The sequence below is a fragment of the Engraulis encrasicolus genome, chromosome 5 (assembly GCF_034702125.1).
Source record: "Engraulis encrasicolus isolate BLACKSEA-1 chromosome 5, IST_EnEncr_1.0, whole genome shotgun sequence".
Lineage (NCBI taxonomy): Eukaryota > Metazoa > Chordata > Actinopteri > Clupeiformes > Engraulidae > Engraulis > Engraulis encrasicolus.
In genome coordinates this window covers 9,851,594-9,869,401 of record NC_085861.1, presented here as the reverse complement: position 1 = coordinate 9,869,401, position 17,808 = coordinate 9,851,594, and the positions used below count along the sequence as shown (strand labels likewise).

The window sequence follows — 17,808 nt, the reverse complement described above, 5'->3', positions numbered from 1 at the left end:
CTAAATATGAAGTGTTTGCATGCTGAAAACATTAATCCCTCTGCCGTGGTAGTTGTTGTTTGAGTGCTTTTTCATAAGTGGTAGACTAAAGAGACGTTATTGTTTGAGGTGAAGCATAGAGAGACATTATTGTGTGTGAGTAGCTACCAGCCCGACATAGCCTACATTTCCTCACGCATTGCATAGAATAGGCTACATAAACAACTTCCAGAAATCTTGCCTGTGCTATAATTGCAAAACATTCCGTGTGATAGTCCTATGCATTTTGAAGATTGTCAAACTGAAACTGTCAATACTCTCGCTGAATGTTTGTGTTGCAATCGCGCACATTTGCGATTCAGTGAGATATTCTCATGTCCGATGGTAATAAACCTCGCGGTTGTCGCGCTTGACTTTTTTTTTTGCAAACTGAATTCATGTCGAGTTGTAACTCATCTGGCATTCTAACTCTGAGAACAACTGTCAAATCGCCGTGTGCCAGTGCTGTAGGTTCTAGATAGGCATTTCCAGTAGCCTGGCTCTGCTGAGGCTGTGCCTACAACGCGCAGATCTCCTCCCTCTCTTAAAGGAGCCGCTGCTCTTTTTAACAGTCAGTGGCAGATTCTCTCTCTCTCTCTCTCTCTCTCTCTCTCTCTCTCTCTCTCTCTCTCTCTCTCTCTCTCTCTCTCTCTCTCTCTCTCTCTCTCTCTCTCTGCCCATTAGAAATGCTGAATTGTTGAGGTAATATTGTTTAAATAGCCTAAATGTTTGATAGATTTATCTGTATTTGCCTCTACAACTTATAGCGCTGTTCATTTTGAAATTTCAGTATCTTATAACTGTAAATGCTTCCTAACATATTGGACACACTTTACACATATTGCTGTGATTTTTTCATCTCCAAGTATCAACATGACCATTTTTTGAAGATGAGATGCATTTTGGAAAAAAAGATGAGCTCTGGTCTAATGCGCCATCTGTCTTAAGAAACCCCAAGGTTTTTTTCGGCATTATTTCGCTATCGTGCCTATTCTGAATGAGCCATTTTGATATAGATTAATCTAGATTAATCTAGATTAATTTCATAATTACAGTGAGATTAATCTAGATTAAAAAAAATAATCTATGCCCACCCCTAGCTGTGTCACAATGGGAGTTGGAGTTGGCCATAAGCACGATTTACCTCCCTTACGTATATATTACATTACATTAGCATTTAGCAGACACCTTTGTTCAAAGCGACTTACAAGGAGCTATTTAAACAGGATAATGCACAGTGCACAGTTGCAACACTGATAGCATTGTCCTATATATAGTAAAGAGGAAACTAAACTGAAAGGTTTTAGAGTAATAACATTGCATGCAAGCGTACAATTATTTATGTGGGCTATTGTTTGATTGTTTGTTTATTTGTTTTTTGTCTGTAGCCTTGGGCCTATACTACAAAGCTGGTTTGAGATAAGTTAAGGTTAAGTTAAGAGGTAAATCATCTAATACATTCTTAAGAAAATGCGGACTCCAGGCTCTTCTATTAGATGATTTACCTCTTAACTAAACCTTAACTATATATCCTGAACCAGCTTTGTAGTATTATAGGCCCCTAATGTTGGCGCTACAAATATGGGAGGGGCCTTTTATGTCATACCAAGTTTCTCCACAAGAGGGGGTGCATGAATGGTATTCCCCACGGCCTGCCCCCGCTTTACCAGATGTAGCCATGCTGAGTATGGTAAAACCAGGCTAATTCCCTCAGCCATTGTGAAAGTGTGGTGTTGGAAGTGGCCTTCTACTCCACTCTACTTCCACAGCCTCTGTGCTCCATATCAGGAGTCGTGTCTGGACTGGGGTCCACAGAACTAGATCACAACATTCATGGGTAAGCAGTTAGGGTGTCAGACTTGTATCTCAAAGGTTGCCGGTTCGGCTCCCGACCCGCCAGGTTGGTGGTGGTAGTTATTAACCAGTGCTCTTCCCCATCCTCCTCCACGGCTGAGGTACCCTGAGCAATGGTACTGTCCCTCCGCACTGCTCCCTTGGGGCGCCATGGGTGAGGCATAAAATGCAATTTTGTTGTGTGCAGTGTTCACTTGTGTGCTGTGGAGTGCTGTCACAATAATGGGAGTTGGAGTTTCCCAGGTGGGCTTTTTCTTTTTCTACATGAAAAAAGAAAACAGCTTTGAAGAAGCAAGCGTCTCTGACAGATGCCGCTTCCTGTTCATACAGTAGGATACACTACACGGATCCTTTGTTTTCAAATGCTTCAGCTGCCTTCTCTTGCCTTTCCTGATGAGAGGTTGATAGGAGCAAAAAGGATACAGAATCAGGGGCGGGTCTAGGGGCTATTTTGGGGCCCTTGGCGAAACATAAACATGGGGCCCTAAAAAGTAGACTATTTCAATGTTCCGTCTCATTTATATCTTTGATTACTTAACATACAGTAAATAATAATAATAATAATAATAATAATTATTATTATTATTATTATAATATAAATGACAAATTAAGATCAAGGCTACTTTTGTGTGTGTTTACTGCGACTGCTGTGACAGTTGGGACCCCTATTGGAGGTCAGATTTGGTCAGGGCCCAAGGCGATTGCCTAGGTTTGCCTAATGGAAAGTCCGCCTCTGTACAGAATAGGAGTTAGGTGGAAAAGGAAGCAGAAAATAAATCAGGAGCGCGCTTGTTAAGGAAAACAGCACAAGATGGCCAGTGATTCAGCCACTCAACCCAACCCAGGCCCCAGGAGGAGGGGGAGAATGGGGAGGAGGAGGGAGAGGCCGCACCGAATGAGTCATGCTGTTTCCATGCGCTCTCCTCCGTACGGCAAAACTCTACCCCTCCACCACTCCAAACACAAAGTCTGACTTCTCACTTCTTCCACCACTCTCCCTGTCCCACCCCTCTACAAACACACGTACTGTACACTCACACACACACTCACTCACACACACACACACTCTCTCTCTCTCTCTCACACACACACACACACACCCTCGCCTTCCTTTTCCCCCTTGCATTCTCTCCCTTTTCGAGCGTGCAATCAGCGTGTTTCTCTTTCTGCACTCTTAGCCTGTACATATGCACTTCCTCACTGATAAATGACCCATTAACCACCACGTCTTTCGGGAAGCCTCTGAGTTCTAGAGTTTCAGATCTCAGCCCTCGATTAAGATGTGTTCGAAAAAACAAAACAAAACCAAAACATTGACGACAGAGGTACTGTAGCTTCTGTGGCGTTGTGAGTAGAGATGCACCGGATCCTGATTTTTAGGATCCTGCCGGATACCGGATCCACTACTTAAGATCCTGCCGGATCCGGAACTGGATACCGGATCCTACGAAAGGCTTGAAACACATAGCCTACTCACTCACGTGGGCCCTTTTTATCACGTTGGCTGAAACTATTTTGACTGAAAAGCCTCGGCTACCGGATCCTGGATCCTGGAACCGGATCCGGATCCTGTGAAAAACCCTATTATCCTGCCGGATCTGGAACCGGATCTTGGATCCGGTGCATCTCTAGTTGTGAGCGCGCCGCCATCGAAGACCATGTATGGGTTTCCCTCATCCCTGCTCTGTTTCTGTCCGGTATTCCCTCTCTTTTGCTGTAAATAGCTCGCCTGGCGGTACTCCACCCACCAGTCCTTAGCTTTTACTTTAGTAACTGACAGACAGATATGCGCCGTATGGCAGGGATAAACAGAGCAATGTGTGGTCAGAGGGGGAGCACTGCTTCTTGAAGTATTTTGCATTAGCTACGTACGTCAAAACAAGTTTAATTCAACTCCCTTTTGTCTTTATTTGAATATGTAACTGTGAGCTGAAGCATTCACACCAACTTGGACTACTGAAGCTAACACAGTAGGGTTTTTTTTTTTTACAGATTCTCGATCACTGGTTAGGCCCGAAAAAAAGTCTTGATAGTATCATTACTGCCTTAAGTTATCATAGCAATGAAAGGAACTGACTGTGGAATCTTTTCCTATCAAAATGGTAAATTGTGACTGAGCCCATTGTCATTTGTTGTAGGTCTATATTCTATTTGTTTGATTAGTTTGAACTGGACTGGTGTTTGAAAGAGAGTATACTTGTGCAGTGTGTAAACTTGGACATTCTTCATCCTCAGTAGTTGTGGCGCAGACTCTACGCCCCATATAAGGTCATAAAGGAGGGGGAGGAGGTGAGGGGGAGAAGAGAGGAGAGGGGGGCAGGAGGAGGTGATGGTGGTGGAGGAGGAGGAGGAGAGGAGAGGAGAGGAGAGGAGAGGAGGAGGTGATGGAGGTGGAGGAGGAGAGGATGGGAGGGGCAGGAGGAGGAGGGGAGAGGGGAGGAGAAGAAGAGGGAGAGGAAAGGAGGTGGTGGTGGAGGAGGATGAAGAGGAGAGGGGGAGGAGAGGGGAAAGTGATGATGGTGAAGGAGGAGAGGAGGGGAGGAGGAGGAGGAGAGGAGAGGGGGGGGGAGGAGGAGAGTGCTGTGCCTCTGGTCTCACTCCAGCCCCAGGCCAAAGGAGCGGTGCTGCTGATTGAGGTATAGTAGCCTGATTGTGTTGCAGTCTTTCACCTAAGTGAATGCTCTGTTCTCGCAACAGCCCAGGGCAGTGGGAGACCCTACACAGTGCCCGATTGCAGGGTTGAACGACAGGAGGGACCTCCTTTCGGGCCTAAATATAGCAACACACTGTAGGGGATGTGAAGCACATGATGATGTCATGGGGATCTCCTCCTTTCCCCACAGTCATTACTGCAGTCTCACTCCCAGCAGTGCAGGGATGCCTTTCAACACAAGACAAGCCTGCCCTGCCAAGGCAAAGTAGCCTGATTATCATCGACTTTCAAATCTCTTCGAGACTTGGTCTGACCAAGAGCATAATAATTAACATTTCCCAAACGGCATGGTTGATCCGGCTCCCTTGGTTTGCTACTGGTTGTTTGCTTCCCGACTAAGTGGGAGGAGCTCAGAAACGATATTTGTATTGCTCCTGGCCTGACTAGAAGCAATGCTGAAGGTCTTGCGTCACTAGGAGGGCATAGACTGGCTAAAGGCAAAGTACAGTAAAGTTACAGAAATATTGAAACAATAGAAATGCCTTCAAAGCCTTGGTACTAGGTGGGATATTGTAGTTATTGCAAATTTGTCATACCATAGCAATATATTTCAGATGGACACCATTTTAACCATAAGGCATTGGACAGCACAATATAAAAGGAGGTATCATGAAGACTTTGCCTTTGCAGAGCAGAATTGCTTAGCCTGGTTCTCACCAACGATGAGTGTGTGTACACATACCGTCTGGTAGCACTGCCGTTAACATGCTCTTCTCGAGTGAGAAAATAAATGGTGCATTTATTGCAACTCGCCACCAACAAATTCCTCCAAAAACGTTTCTGTTCATCTCTAAAGAGTCAATACAGTCCAGAAGATGTCCTGTGATTCATCAATGCGAGTTGCCAATGATATTTAAGCAACAAATGCTCCGTCTATTTTCTACTCGAGAAGAGCATGTTAACGGCAGCGCTACCAGATGGTAGATGGTACCAGACAGAGGTACACACACGTACCGTCGGTGAGAACCAGGCTAAGAATTGCTCACTCTCACAGGAGATTTTCTCCTTATAGAAATCATAAAATACATTATATAAAAACAAATGACACAGGGAATTATGAAATTGGCAACTTTATGGAAAAGGTAAACAGCTGCATGTCCAAATCTGGACCAACACAAAGCATACACAATAATAATATAGTCAATGAAGTTTGTATAAAAAGAAACTATAAAGGTTGGCAAAGATCAGCTGACCACTACTTCAAAAACTCACTTCAGTCAACAAATGAAAAACTGGTCCCACCATATATGTTGTGCTTGTGAAGTTAACACTTTTTTGGGTTTATTTTTTTTTTTAGTTCATAGAGTGGCTAATTTTTTGTAGAAACAAATGATTCAATCTATATTCCAATCTATTCTATTCAAATGTATATTTTGTATAAAAATGCACTTATGTTCTTAAGTTTTGGAAATAAACTCCTCACATGGCACAATGTCATGAAGTGAAACCCGAAACTCATTTGTCATTCAATACATAAAAAGCTAAAATAAATATTGTACAAACTCTTGGTAACACTTTATTTTAGCATTACATCTATTATCACAAATACATACAATGTTAATGTCTGTATAAGTAACTTGTAAGGCAACTTGTACAGTATACAAGCATTAACGTATGTATTAGTGCTAATGTAATGCTAAAATAAAGTGTTACCAAGCTCTTAATACTTCATTCTCATAAAAATCCTTCGTTGACCTCTTTAAAAGGCACAATTTGAAAAATGTAGGCTATCAATGTTGATCGAAAACGCCCAAGGCAGCTTGGCATGCAATACCAAAACAGTAGAAGTGCTTTCTTATCCCGACTCAAACTTGAGGCGTCTCATGTCTTGGGAGGGAGCATGTCATTCCTTAAACAGCTGCGCCTAAACAAAGAGGAGGAGAGGTCAAAGGGCTGATTAGTTTATATTGTCTGAGAGGTGATGCATGGACGCTGTTGCTTACGGTGACTTTATGATGATGACTTCCTGACCATAACGATTCATGAGAAATGACACCTCTGTGGATTTGAAACCTGCATCGATGCTCCTGTACTAGGCCATTAGTAGACCAAACTGGTATATACACAAAAACACATCTAACAGAGTATTGGGTATAATTTGTAGCTGCTTGAATATTTCATATGAAATATATTCCATTATTTCATTGTTCTGTTCATGAGTCTTCTCTGCTCCATCTACACTACTCCCTTGTGAGATGGCATTTACTCAATCAATCCATGTCATCCAGGTGAATGAATGCACTGCTTAAACTGCTTAAAATGTGGGAAGCACGAGTTCTGTTAATGAAGTGTGGCATTGCAGTGTTGTAGTATGTCAGTTAAGAAAGGTATGGGTGCTAAAAAAAACTCACTAGTACCTGTGGGTTGTGATCCACAAGTGACTCGGTAAGAAGTCCACACGTTGTAGCCCAGCAGAGCAGTGGCAATGAAGGCAAAGACCTGCAACATATACAGTATAACACACACTCATAAATTAGGCCTCACACATCTACAAGCTCAATGGATACCCACATTAAGCCTCATACATATACATTCCCAGCTTAATGGATACCTACATTCATACATATACATTGCCAGCTCAATGGATACCCACATTAAGCCTCATACATATACATCTCCAGGTCAATGGATACCTACAGAGGGCCCTAAATTAACACCAGCCAACCAGCCAAATGCTGGTTAACTTTCCGTTTGACTAGTAGAAAAGACCAACTTACTGACCACTTAAACTCATTAATGAGTGAGTGTTTGGCTAGTACGATTATCATCAACAAGCCATTTTGGCTGGTGATGAGAAAAGGGCCCTGGATACCCACATACTTTGGGCCTCACATACCTACATTTCCAGCTCAATGGACACACACATACATCAGCCGACACCTATCTACATTTACCGCCCAATGGGAACACTCATACATCAGCCTTCACGCATCTCAATTTGCGGCTCAACGGAGACGCACATAGCAGGCTACATTAGCTTTCACACACCTCTACTTCCACACCCATTCATCACACCTGCATTTCCAGCTCATTATAACTCATAGATGAGAAATACTCAGCAACTGATGACTCATCTTGACATGTGAGCTTATCCTTTTTTACATTTCATTTTTTTAAATAGATTTCAAGAAAATCCTTGAATGCTGTACTCCGTTAGCGGGGGCCCACATACATGCAAATTTAGCCAAGTGAAGCAAACTTCACCATACATTCCTATGAGGAAAGCAAAGTGTGGCGAGGGCAAGTGAACAGAGGTGAAGTGAAGCGAAAATATCTGGCCAAGTTTAACATTATGCAAATGAAGAGCGAATATCGCCTGCGGCAGCCAATCAAAACAACAAAATAAACATTTCAATCGATTTGATTCGTAGCAGCAACCTGATGGCCGTTGAGCCGTCAGAATGGAACACTGAATTTTGCCTCTCTTTGCCTCGCTAGTTTCACATGCACGTGTTCCCTGCCTTAAAGTCTTTGTTTATATACAGTGTAGTCCAGTCAGGGCCATCATCAACTACAAAACTGATAAAATTCCTTTCCTCCTACGGCAGTTGGCCAAAAATATTCAAAATGATAAGAAACCGCAAGTGATAAACAGACACCGTGTTTGATTTAGCCTGAGGTCAAGCTGAGAACTTGTCACTACTACTGGAATTCAGTAGAAGATAGTGATGGGGGCTTGTGACTTGTGACCTGGACTTGAGTCAGACTTGAGTCACAAATGACTTGACTTGAGACTTGACTTGGAAATATAAGGAACTACTTGTGCATTGACTCGGACTTGTATGCTACTGATTCTCAGACTTGATTTGGACTTGGGAGAAATGAGACTTGGACTTGGACTTGGTCAAATGTGTCTTAACTTGATGTGTCTTGTAACTCGACTCTGACTTGAGACTTACTTGTGACTTGCAAATTAGTGACTTGGTCCCATCTCTGGAGGAAGATATGCAGTAAATAACAAAACCCTCAGAGGGAGGGGGCGCTGTGGCTAAGTTGGCTAAGGAGCTTCAGCATAGTGTATGTGCAGGGACCCGGGTTCGAGTCTGACCCTGCCCGCCATTTCCCCATCCTTCTCCTCCTCCCACTCATTTCCTGTCACACTCCCTCACAATTTCCAGTCCAAATAAAGCAAATTATATATATGTTTTAATCCTGAGGAACTGTTGTTGTTGCTGTTATAATAATAATAATAATAATAATGATAACAAAAATAATAACGATAATAATAACAATAACAACTCACCGATCCTGCGATCAGGGCGCTCACCCCATGTGCCTTTATGGCCACCACTATGGCCGCGATGAAGATGAGGATGGTACCAATCACATAGTGCAGGAACTCCTGAGGCACAGCACACGCAACAGCAGTCAGAGTTAAGATTAGTTAAGATTAGTTTAGTTTAGTTCAGTTTAATTTAGTTTAGTTCAGTTTATTAGCATACTTGATATGGGCGTGTACAAGATAATTCCAATACCACCATTAGCCATAAAGCTATTACACAGTGCTCAGTAGTACTAATGAATACACCCCTTGTGAAAAGTACAATTTTGAATGATAGCCTATGTCAATAAACACACAAGTCATTTCCAAAATGGGCAGGGAATAAGTTTAATTTAGTTTAGTTTAGTTTATATACGCATACTTGACAGGGGCTATGTACAAGATAATTCCAGTGCCACAGTTAGCTTCAGTATAAATAGTATAGAGTAGTTAGATCTGGTCGATATATTTTTCCATATATCTGATTAGACGAGACGCATTCTACGTGCATTCTAAACACTCATAAACAACATGGACATTACATGCCCGTTAGCAACGTGGTCCCCTGCCAAATGCTAAATGCATGTGATGTTGCAAACAAACAGACTAGCACTAGCAGACTGGCTAATTGCAATCCCTGGTTCAGGCCAGACTTGTAAATGAGAGAGAACACATGCATATCTGTTAACAAGATATGGATAAACAATCTTCATTCTCAATCATTGAACCGGAGGGCAGCAAAAACTGACAGGTACCAACTAGTCCCATTTGGTTCAATGACGTGCTAATATCATGTAATATTATATCAAATATTATACCGTATATTACCAAAATGGTGGAGTGTTACTTTAAACGCCTTGATCCAGAGCACTTCAGTCACGAATGAGCATGTAGGGACAGCTGGTTATTCATTATCCCACCCACATAAGCTACCTCCAACTGCTAATGGCTACTAACATGAAACCATCCAATCCCCAGGGCAACTCCCCAGCCATTACAGCACAGTTGCCCACTTAGCAAGTGCGGAAATGGGAAAGCTTTGAGTGCATTATGTACAGTAGGAATCTGAATAATGATAAACTTACAGTAGCCTAGGCAACACATTATTTTGCAGTTTCTCTCCTTGGCGAGCATGTGATATTATGTAGCCTACTTGTGATGGATATACCTACCTACAACCTTATCATACAGTAATAATAATATAATCGGGTGGGTATTTTTTTTTAAATATATATAACCCAGAAAGGTCCCATTGAGTCAAAGTGACTTCTTCCAGGGAGTCCTGGTCAAGAGGCATCAAGTTAAACGCTTTGAAGAAAGAAAAAAAACAAAGACAGAGGACAAAACAAGAAAAACAAACAAAACAGTGAAATAGGCTACTACTACCTCTTTTCCACTACAGGTTTTCTGGTAGGCCTACAGCTCAACACAGCGTGACTCGGCCGCCACTTTTGCTTTTCGAATAGGCACCACACAGCTCAATCGTAAAGCAAAAACTGGTGGCCGAGTCGCGCTGTGTCGAACTGTAGGCCTACCAGAAACCGGCAGTGGAAAAGAGGCATAAGTGTACTGCAATACTTCTAAACCATTGCCAAGTTAAGTTACCGTTAGGGTCCAGTTGATGCAGGGTATTTTGCTGGTGAGCCTGAGGATGTGCAGGAGGAAGAAAATGGAGAAGGCTATGAGGAACCAGAGAGTGACCACCTCAAAGTAGCGCAGCGCAGAGTAGTCCGTCCAAGTTCTGGACAAACTCACACACAAGTAGGCAATCAGCAGTGTCACCTGCAGATAGACACAGCAAGAGATATAGGCCTACACGTCAAAAGAGCCAGAAAAACATAGTAGAACAGTGTTTGTTACACGACAACACTTTTGTTTGCACGTTTCTTACATCAGGTCTGTGTGGATTCTCATCTTAGTCAAAAAGTTAAGATTAAGCAGATTTATTTTCTTATTTCAGGTCTATAAAAACTAAATCACCACTCTTCCCTGTGCGTTTTAGTGGAGAACAAATGAAAGCAAACTGGTGCTGTGGGAACCGTCACGTAGGTGCCGGGTAGGAGGATGCCCCACACTAACATATGTGGACATACTCAAGAAGGACGCAGGAACCCAGAGTACCAGCGAACTGAAAAGATGTATGGAGAATCGGGATGACTGGAAGCAACGATGGAAGGCTCGTCTGAGGACGACCTAGAGCAGTGATTCTCAACTGGTGGGCCGGGACCCAAAAGTGGGTCACGGAGGGTTCCTGGGTGGGTCGCGGAGCTGTAAAGCAATGCACTAAAAATGACTATGATGTTGAAGACAGAGTGAAACATGGTTAACAGACCTTTTCCTCTCCACTACTTCATAAGACACATTGTATATCAGCATACAATGCAAATAATAATGCCTATTATGAAATGCATGATAATATGTTTTATTATTATTGGAAGAATCTGATGGTGCGACACGCAGTTTGGGTCACAACGTATTGACCACGGCAAATTGTGGGTCACAAGACTATTCCAGTTGAGAACCACTGACCTAGAGAACAATTCTAAGTGAGATGAGTTATTAACCCGTCTTCCTCCAGGGGGTCATTCCTATAACGAAGGGAGGTGAAATTGCATGGGTTCAAACCCAGCTGCCCAAGGTACCAAACTGGGGCTCTGACCACTACTCCTAAGAGCCAGGCTTGTACACATGACAGGTAGGAAATGATTAACGTCACCAACACTGTTCTATACTCCCAACTAAGTTCAATAGCACAATGTTACGAACCCTCAGTCCTTCATCAAAGAGCAACAGAGAACATGGGTAGTGCGTATACTGTACGTCTGAAACATTGTGCCATTAGACTTTGTTGGGAGCATCGAACAGTGCTGCAGACCTTTATCCTTTCCTTTCAGTTATCGTCTGAGTGGTCCATCCCCTGTGTAACTTACAGTATGTGTGAATTCTCTGACTTTTTGTATTGTACATTAAATCTCCCAGAGGCTGCAAGACTAGGCACATCTCTCTCAACCTTCAAGAAGGAAAAACTCTTCTCTTTCGTGATAATCTACTGCCACAGTCCAGGGCTAGACTCTATGGCATGATGTGTATGTGTGTGTGTACTAGTCTACCCTGTGCTAATGTACTTAAAAAAAAAATAACCCTACATAGCGGCACATTTCCTGTGCACTTTGTATCTGCCAGTGATGTTAACTGATTATGTACTTCATTGTAAGTCACTTTGATTAAAGAGTGTCTGCCAAATGCAATGCAATGTAATGTAATGTAATGTAATGTAATGTAATGTGAACACAGCAGTCAGGGAGTACCCCCTGCACAAGTGATGGCCAGTCATCCTTCCTTCACATCGGTTGTAAGTATGGATCAAACTCTACAAAGGAGCTGACAGACTCTCATAATGTGCAATGTAGGGTTATGTAATAGGTCACAGAAAAACCTTCATATGAATTATTTAATACTTTGACTTAATGTTTAAAAAGAGAAGAGAGGAATAATAGGCCTAATAAAACATAGAATGTATAGGCATACGTATGCCTCAGCTAAATACAGCATAGGTTGACTTTCTTTTTTCACGCACTGAAAAAGTCCTAAAAGAATGTTCAAAATTCAAGTTCCATGACAGCGCCATGTAATATGACTTTCCTTATTGATATGACTTTGCCTCTGAAGAAAGTAACACCTTTTGCAAGACTTCCTATGCATAAACCATTGACAGTAGATATATTCTATTTACTGTCAATGGCATAAACAGAAACACTTCTTTGCTAGGCAACAGTCAAAACATCTAGTCATCGCATCATCGGTTGGCAGGATGAGTGCAGGATATGAATCAAGTCATCGTCTTCCTTTCAGTATGATTATCATTTTTTGCAGTTTTTTAAAAAGTCAAAGTTGAGTTAAAACCTTACCATTCAAGGAGCTTATTCGTTTGTAACATATTTGGTTAGGCTATATCTAGACCAGTGATTCACAAACTGTGGGCCTGGAATTCTAGGCCTAAGTGGACCTTGAAATAATTTTCTGAAAAATTAAAATGATATTTCTCTGTGTGCTGCTGTTGAGTTTGAGTTGTATTGTTTTATGTGTGTCAGAGGTGAGCCCCAAACATTTGAGCCCCAAAATTTCAAGTGGGCCCCAAGTTGGAAAAGGTTGGATAAAAAGAGATTACCAAATAGATTATTAAAACAAAGACAAAATAAAATAAAATAAAAGGTTAACATGAAGATGTGAAAATGAGACTAACTCACACTTGAAAAATTGACTGTTGAAACCAACCACAACAATGTCACCGTAAACTGGCAATCACATGAATGGGGGGAAGCATTATGTCCATGCACTCGCGAAGCATCTGATCTCGTTACATTGTCGCCAGCTTTGAGCAGGAGGCTGCAGCCGCTGTTAGCCTACATGGACATGATCAACAAGAACCTACGTTGGCTTTTTACAGACCAACGGCACATACGAGTATTAAACACGCAATGGAATTTCTCACTGCAGACGGGGAAAATCACTTACCACTTGCGCGATTTTCAAAAGTCCCGAGACAGAGCGACCGTAACCGAGATTTACGACCCCTCCGCCAGATGATGACGTTGTGGTGGTAGTAGTAGTTGTAACGACGTGAGACATTGTGTGTTTCTATAGTAGAACCTAAACGTTTTAACAAGAATGTGATTATCGTCCAGGCCTGTGTCCTGTCCGTGCTGAATGCGGTGCGCTGTGCTGTGTCGAACTTCTCATAGGGTGTGACCAGCATGCACGCGGGGGAGGAGGGGCACGCGGCGCACATTGCTTTTAACAAAATGTTGACTTTGTAGTTGTAGCTGTTCTAGAGTGGACGCGGGGAAAGAGAGCATACCAAAATCACTACTGCAGTGGACAATCCACGAATAATGTGAACTGAATTGGCAGTAGCCCTCGGTGTAGCCATAGGCCTACACTTGGATATTGGCCCTATATGCTCGTGATTTTAGGCATTGTGTGTGTGTGTGTGTGTGTGTGTGTGTGTGTGTGTGTGTGTGTGTGTGTGTGTGTGTGTGTGTGTGTGAATAATAGGCCTATAGTCTATCTAACTAGCACTTCATAAAAGACAACAGCAGTCATGTTCTGTATTAGGCCTACTGGTAGGCCTAAATGTTATTTTACAATGAAACCACACATCTTAGGTAACCCAATAAGACATTGCCCCTTCTATAAATAAGCTGTGACCAGAATGGTTATTATTACCAGAATGGCGATGGCAAGTCATGGTGTATTACTAAAGGCCCTGTGCATGGTCATAGCAGGGTGTAGTACTGTGGTAATTACGTTTTTTCAGTGGCCATTACAGCGTTCCACTGGTGGGCAGGCGTGCATTAACCCTTTAGCACAGGCCTACGTTATAACCTCACTGTTAGCAAAATTGTTATGGCTATGTCTTAATCTGTTAGCCTATAATGCTCTCGGTAATAGCCTATCATAGCAATGTTGTTATGATGTAGTTGAGTATTTTCAGCAAATAGTGAATAGGCCCGCCGGCGACCCCATCTGCACTAAGAGGCTACGGTGATACACACATAGGCCTATCCACCCCTGATTTCCCTTATTGACACTTTCCTGTAATGCTCAGTAAGGTGTTGACCACTCTATACTGTCCATTCGTGAAAATAAACTCTGCAATTGCTTTAGTGGAACCATAGAGAGCGTCGTGTCCAACTGCATCACAGTGTGGGGAGGAAGCTGCACGGAGAAAAACAGGAAGACACTCCAGCGTGTTGTGAACACAGCGAAGAAGATCATTGGAGTACCACTCCCCTCCCTGCAGGACATTTACACCACACGCCTCACCCGGAAAGCACTGATGATCATCAAAGACACAAGCCACCCTGCACACAAACTGTTCAGCCTCCTGCCCTCTGGAAAGAGGTACAGGCGCCTCCGTTCCCGTACCACCAGGCTGGCGAGCAGCACAATGCACCAAGCGATCAAGATGCTGAACACTCAACCCACTCTCCCTCCACTGTCAGCCTCTAGCCAGCAAGGCCACTGACAACCCCCCCCCCATCCCCCACCACCATATCTGAGACTGAACATTCCACCTGCACTACTATACTTGTGACTGAACTTTCAACCTGCACTAACTCAAAACATGCACACACACACACACACACACACACACACACACACACACACACACACACACACACACACACACACACACACACACACACACACACACACACACACACACACACACACACACACACACACACACAAGCACACTGCACTTTCTGCACTAAACCCAACCATACACACACTGACACACACACACACACACACACACACACACACACACACACACACACACACACACACACACACACACAGACACACGAACACACACACAAGACGCACACCGCACCTTCTACCTGCACTAAACACATACACACACATACACACACACACACACACACACACACACACACACACACACACACACACACACACACACACACACACACACACACACACACACACACTGCTGCTGGTGTACTTGACAGACCTTTTTAATACTTATTTTTCTTCAAAATGCTACTATTACCATGTCAGAACGCTATAAAGGACTTTTTTTTAGGAAAAGCACAAAAGCACAACAAATACCTCTTAATGTATGTCCTCTACAAGTCTTCTGTTGTCCAGTCTTGCACTTTAAATGTCTGTATGAGCACTGTCTATGTCCATACTGTCTTAAGTCCATGTATAAGTACTGTCTATGTCTATACTGTCTATGTCCTTACCTAGATTAGTCTATGTCTGTATGGGAAAGCAAGAAATGTAATTTCAAATTCTTTGTATGACCAGTGCATGTAAAGAAATTGACAATAAAACCTACTTGACCTACTTGACTTGACTTGACTAGTAGCCTAACAGTGATTGCTCTTGGAAACCTGGTACTAAGCTTCTGTTGTTGTATGCAGCTATTATAACTCAGTATTTGTGTGAGATGGTGCCCTATACTACAAAGCTGGTTCAGAATAAGTTAAGTTAAGGTTAAGTTAAGAGGTGAATCATCTAATACAAGAGCCTGGAGTCCTCATTTTCTTAAGGTAAGCTCTTGCATTAGATGATTTACCTCTTAACTTAACCTTAACTTAACTTATCCTGAACCAGCTTTATAGTATAGGCCCATGGTGATGCAAGATGACAGCGGCGGACCGCTTGCTGATGATGACACAAAAACAATACTTCCGCTTCCAGGGCTGTGTCATCATCCATTTCGGTTGGCCAGATGAAAGCTATGTAACTACTGACAACAGGGCTCGGGGCCATGTCTACCAACTGTACTCAACATGACACATGATTTATTTTCCAATATTGTATCGTGTCACAATTATGCATTTTTTCACTTTTGGCCTGTGATGGAGTGACCATCAATAGGGTTGTGGGTGTGCTCTGACTGTCATGCCAACGAGCCTGGCTCTTTGATGTAGCGGTCAGAGCCCCAGTTTACTACCCCAGAAGGTCTGGGTTCGAGTCCCGGCTGGGCAACTCTACTCCCCTTCGCTACAAATGGTGTCAGAAGTGGGATGGCTGCCCTGAGGCCATCGGAAGCGTACCCATTGTGTGTGAGCCGTAATTCCATGCGAGGGACCCCCAGGATTGGTGAACCTGGTGTGAGGGACCCCAGTGATGAGTGAAGCATTGATGATGGGGCACACTGGATGGGAGAAGCATGATGGGCAGTTGCATGAGGGACACCATGAGTGTGTGAAGCCCACGGGTGCGCTTCCCAAAGGGAAAGGCAGTGTGATGGAGTGACCATCACTAGGGTTGTGGGTGTGTTCTGACTGTTATGCCAACGAGCCTGGCTCTTTGGTGTAGCGGTCAGAGCCCCAGTTTACTACCCCAGAAAGTCTGGGTTCGAGTCCCAGCTGGGCAACTCTTCTCCCCTTCGCTACCTGGCCAACCAGGGGCTTCCTGGCAGATGGGGGCCCCTACTATAGGCTGCAGCCATACCTAGCCTGTGCGTTAATCTGGCCGTGACAGTGTTGTGTGTCGCTAAAGTGGGGGTTAGATCAGGACAATTCAAGCCAGGGAACCCCCGGGCCATGCTTCACATAGGCTCACAGAGGGGTGGTTGGCTGGGATAGGGGCCCCAAAATGACTTTCTTTCAGGGGACTGACCATTTTTCACAACACCTCTGAAAGAGAATGTTGAGCACCATATGAACTATTATTACCACCATTAACCGTTTTACACTAACTATTGAACTATGGATATATTCATGCCATTAAAAAGGTCTTATCATTGTCACCCAGAAACAAACCATTTCTTTTGGTCGAAAGCAAATGCACCTCTATGTAGCCCAAGTGTCACGATTTCTTCCCCACAGCAACAGGTGAATGCATAGACATACAGTATATCACGAAAGTGAATACACACCTCACAGTTTTTGCAGATTTGTGAGTATATATTTTCATAGGAAAGCATTACAGAAATTTCACTTTGACACAATCATTAGTGACCTTTTAACAACATATTTAACCGCTTAAATTTCTTGTTCACTCAGAAAACAGCAAAATTCAGCCATTAATGTTTGAACATCTACTCACAAAAGTGAGTACACCCCAGATGAAAATCCGGTAGAGAAGGGGCTGTGTTTGCTCAAATTGTCTCGAAATGAAAAGGGAAGAAAAGGGAAGTCATCAGTGTGCGTTTCAACCTTTCTTTGCATTGAGCTCCTAAAGGGGTGTGGTCGGACTCATAAGTGAAACAGGAAGGAACGTCGAGCTGGCCGTCTCTGACTGTACATATACAGCATACAGTAGAGATAGCCATATACTAACTATGGTATACGCATACATACACGCTGTATAGTATACTGTATGTGTGAGGTGGGTGGGTGGAACTCAATGACCTGCGCTTTCCTCTCATCTTCCCCCATGCAGGGTGTAGTGTGTGGTCAGGTCAGGTTAACCTACG

The 17,808-nt window shown here is 43.2% G+C and overlaps 1 protein-coding gene across 1 annotated transcript; it reads right to left on the bottom strand.

Moving 5' to 3' along the window:
• Nucleotides 1–5,639: 5,639 nt before the first annotated feature.
• On the bottom strand, nt 5,640–13,573 carry cmtm7 (CKLF-like MARVEL transmembrane domain containing 7). Its single transcript, XM_063198645.1, has 5 exons — nt 13,362–13,573; nt 10,452–10,628; nt 8,829–8,927; nt 6,943–7,024; nt 5,640–6,449 (listed from the first exon to the last, which is right to left on the bottom strand). Exons 1-5 carry the CDS (start codon nt 13,473–13,475, stop codon nt 6,436–6,438), a joined length of 486 nt encoding a protein of 161 aa, XP_063054715.1. The 5' UTR covers nt 13,476–13,573; the 3' UTR covers nt 5,640–6,435.
• Between the last annotated feature and the right edge of the window lie 4,235 nt (nt 13,574–17,808).

What these genes read in the sequence shown, in the direction of transcription:
- cmtm7 (XM_063198645.1), bottom strand. Translation starts at nt 13,475, where the DNA reads ATGTCTCACGTCGTTACAACTACTACTACCACCACAACGTCATCATCT. An exon ending in GCATCAACTGGACCCTAACG is followed by an intron (nt 8,928 to 10,451) that starts GTAACTTAACTT and finishes GCTGTGCCTCAG; the next exon opens with GAGTTCCTGCACTATGTGAT. An exon ending in GCGCCCTGATCGCAGGATCG is followed by an intron (nt 7,025 to 8,828) that starts GTGAGTTGTTAT and finishes TATATGTTGCAG; the next exon opens with GTCTTTGCCTTCATTGCCAC.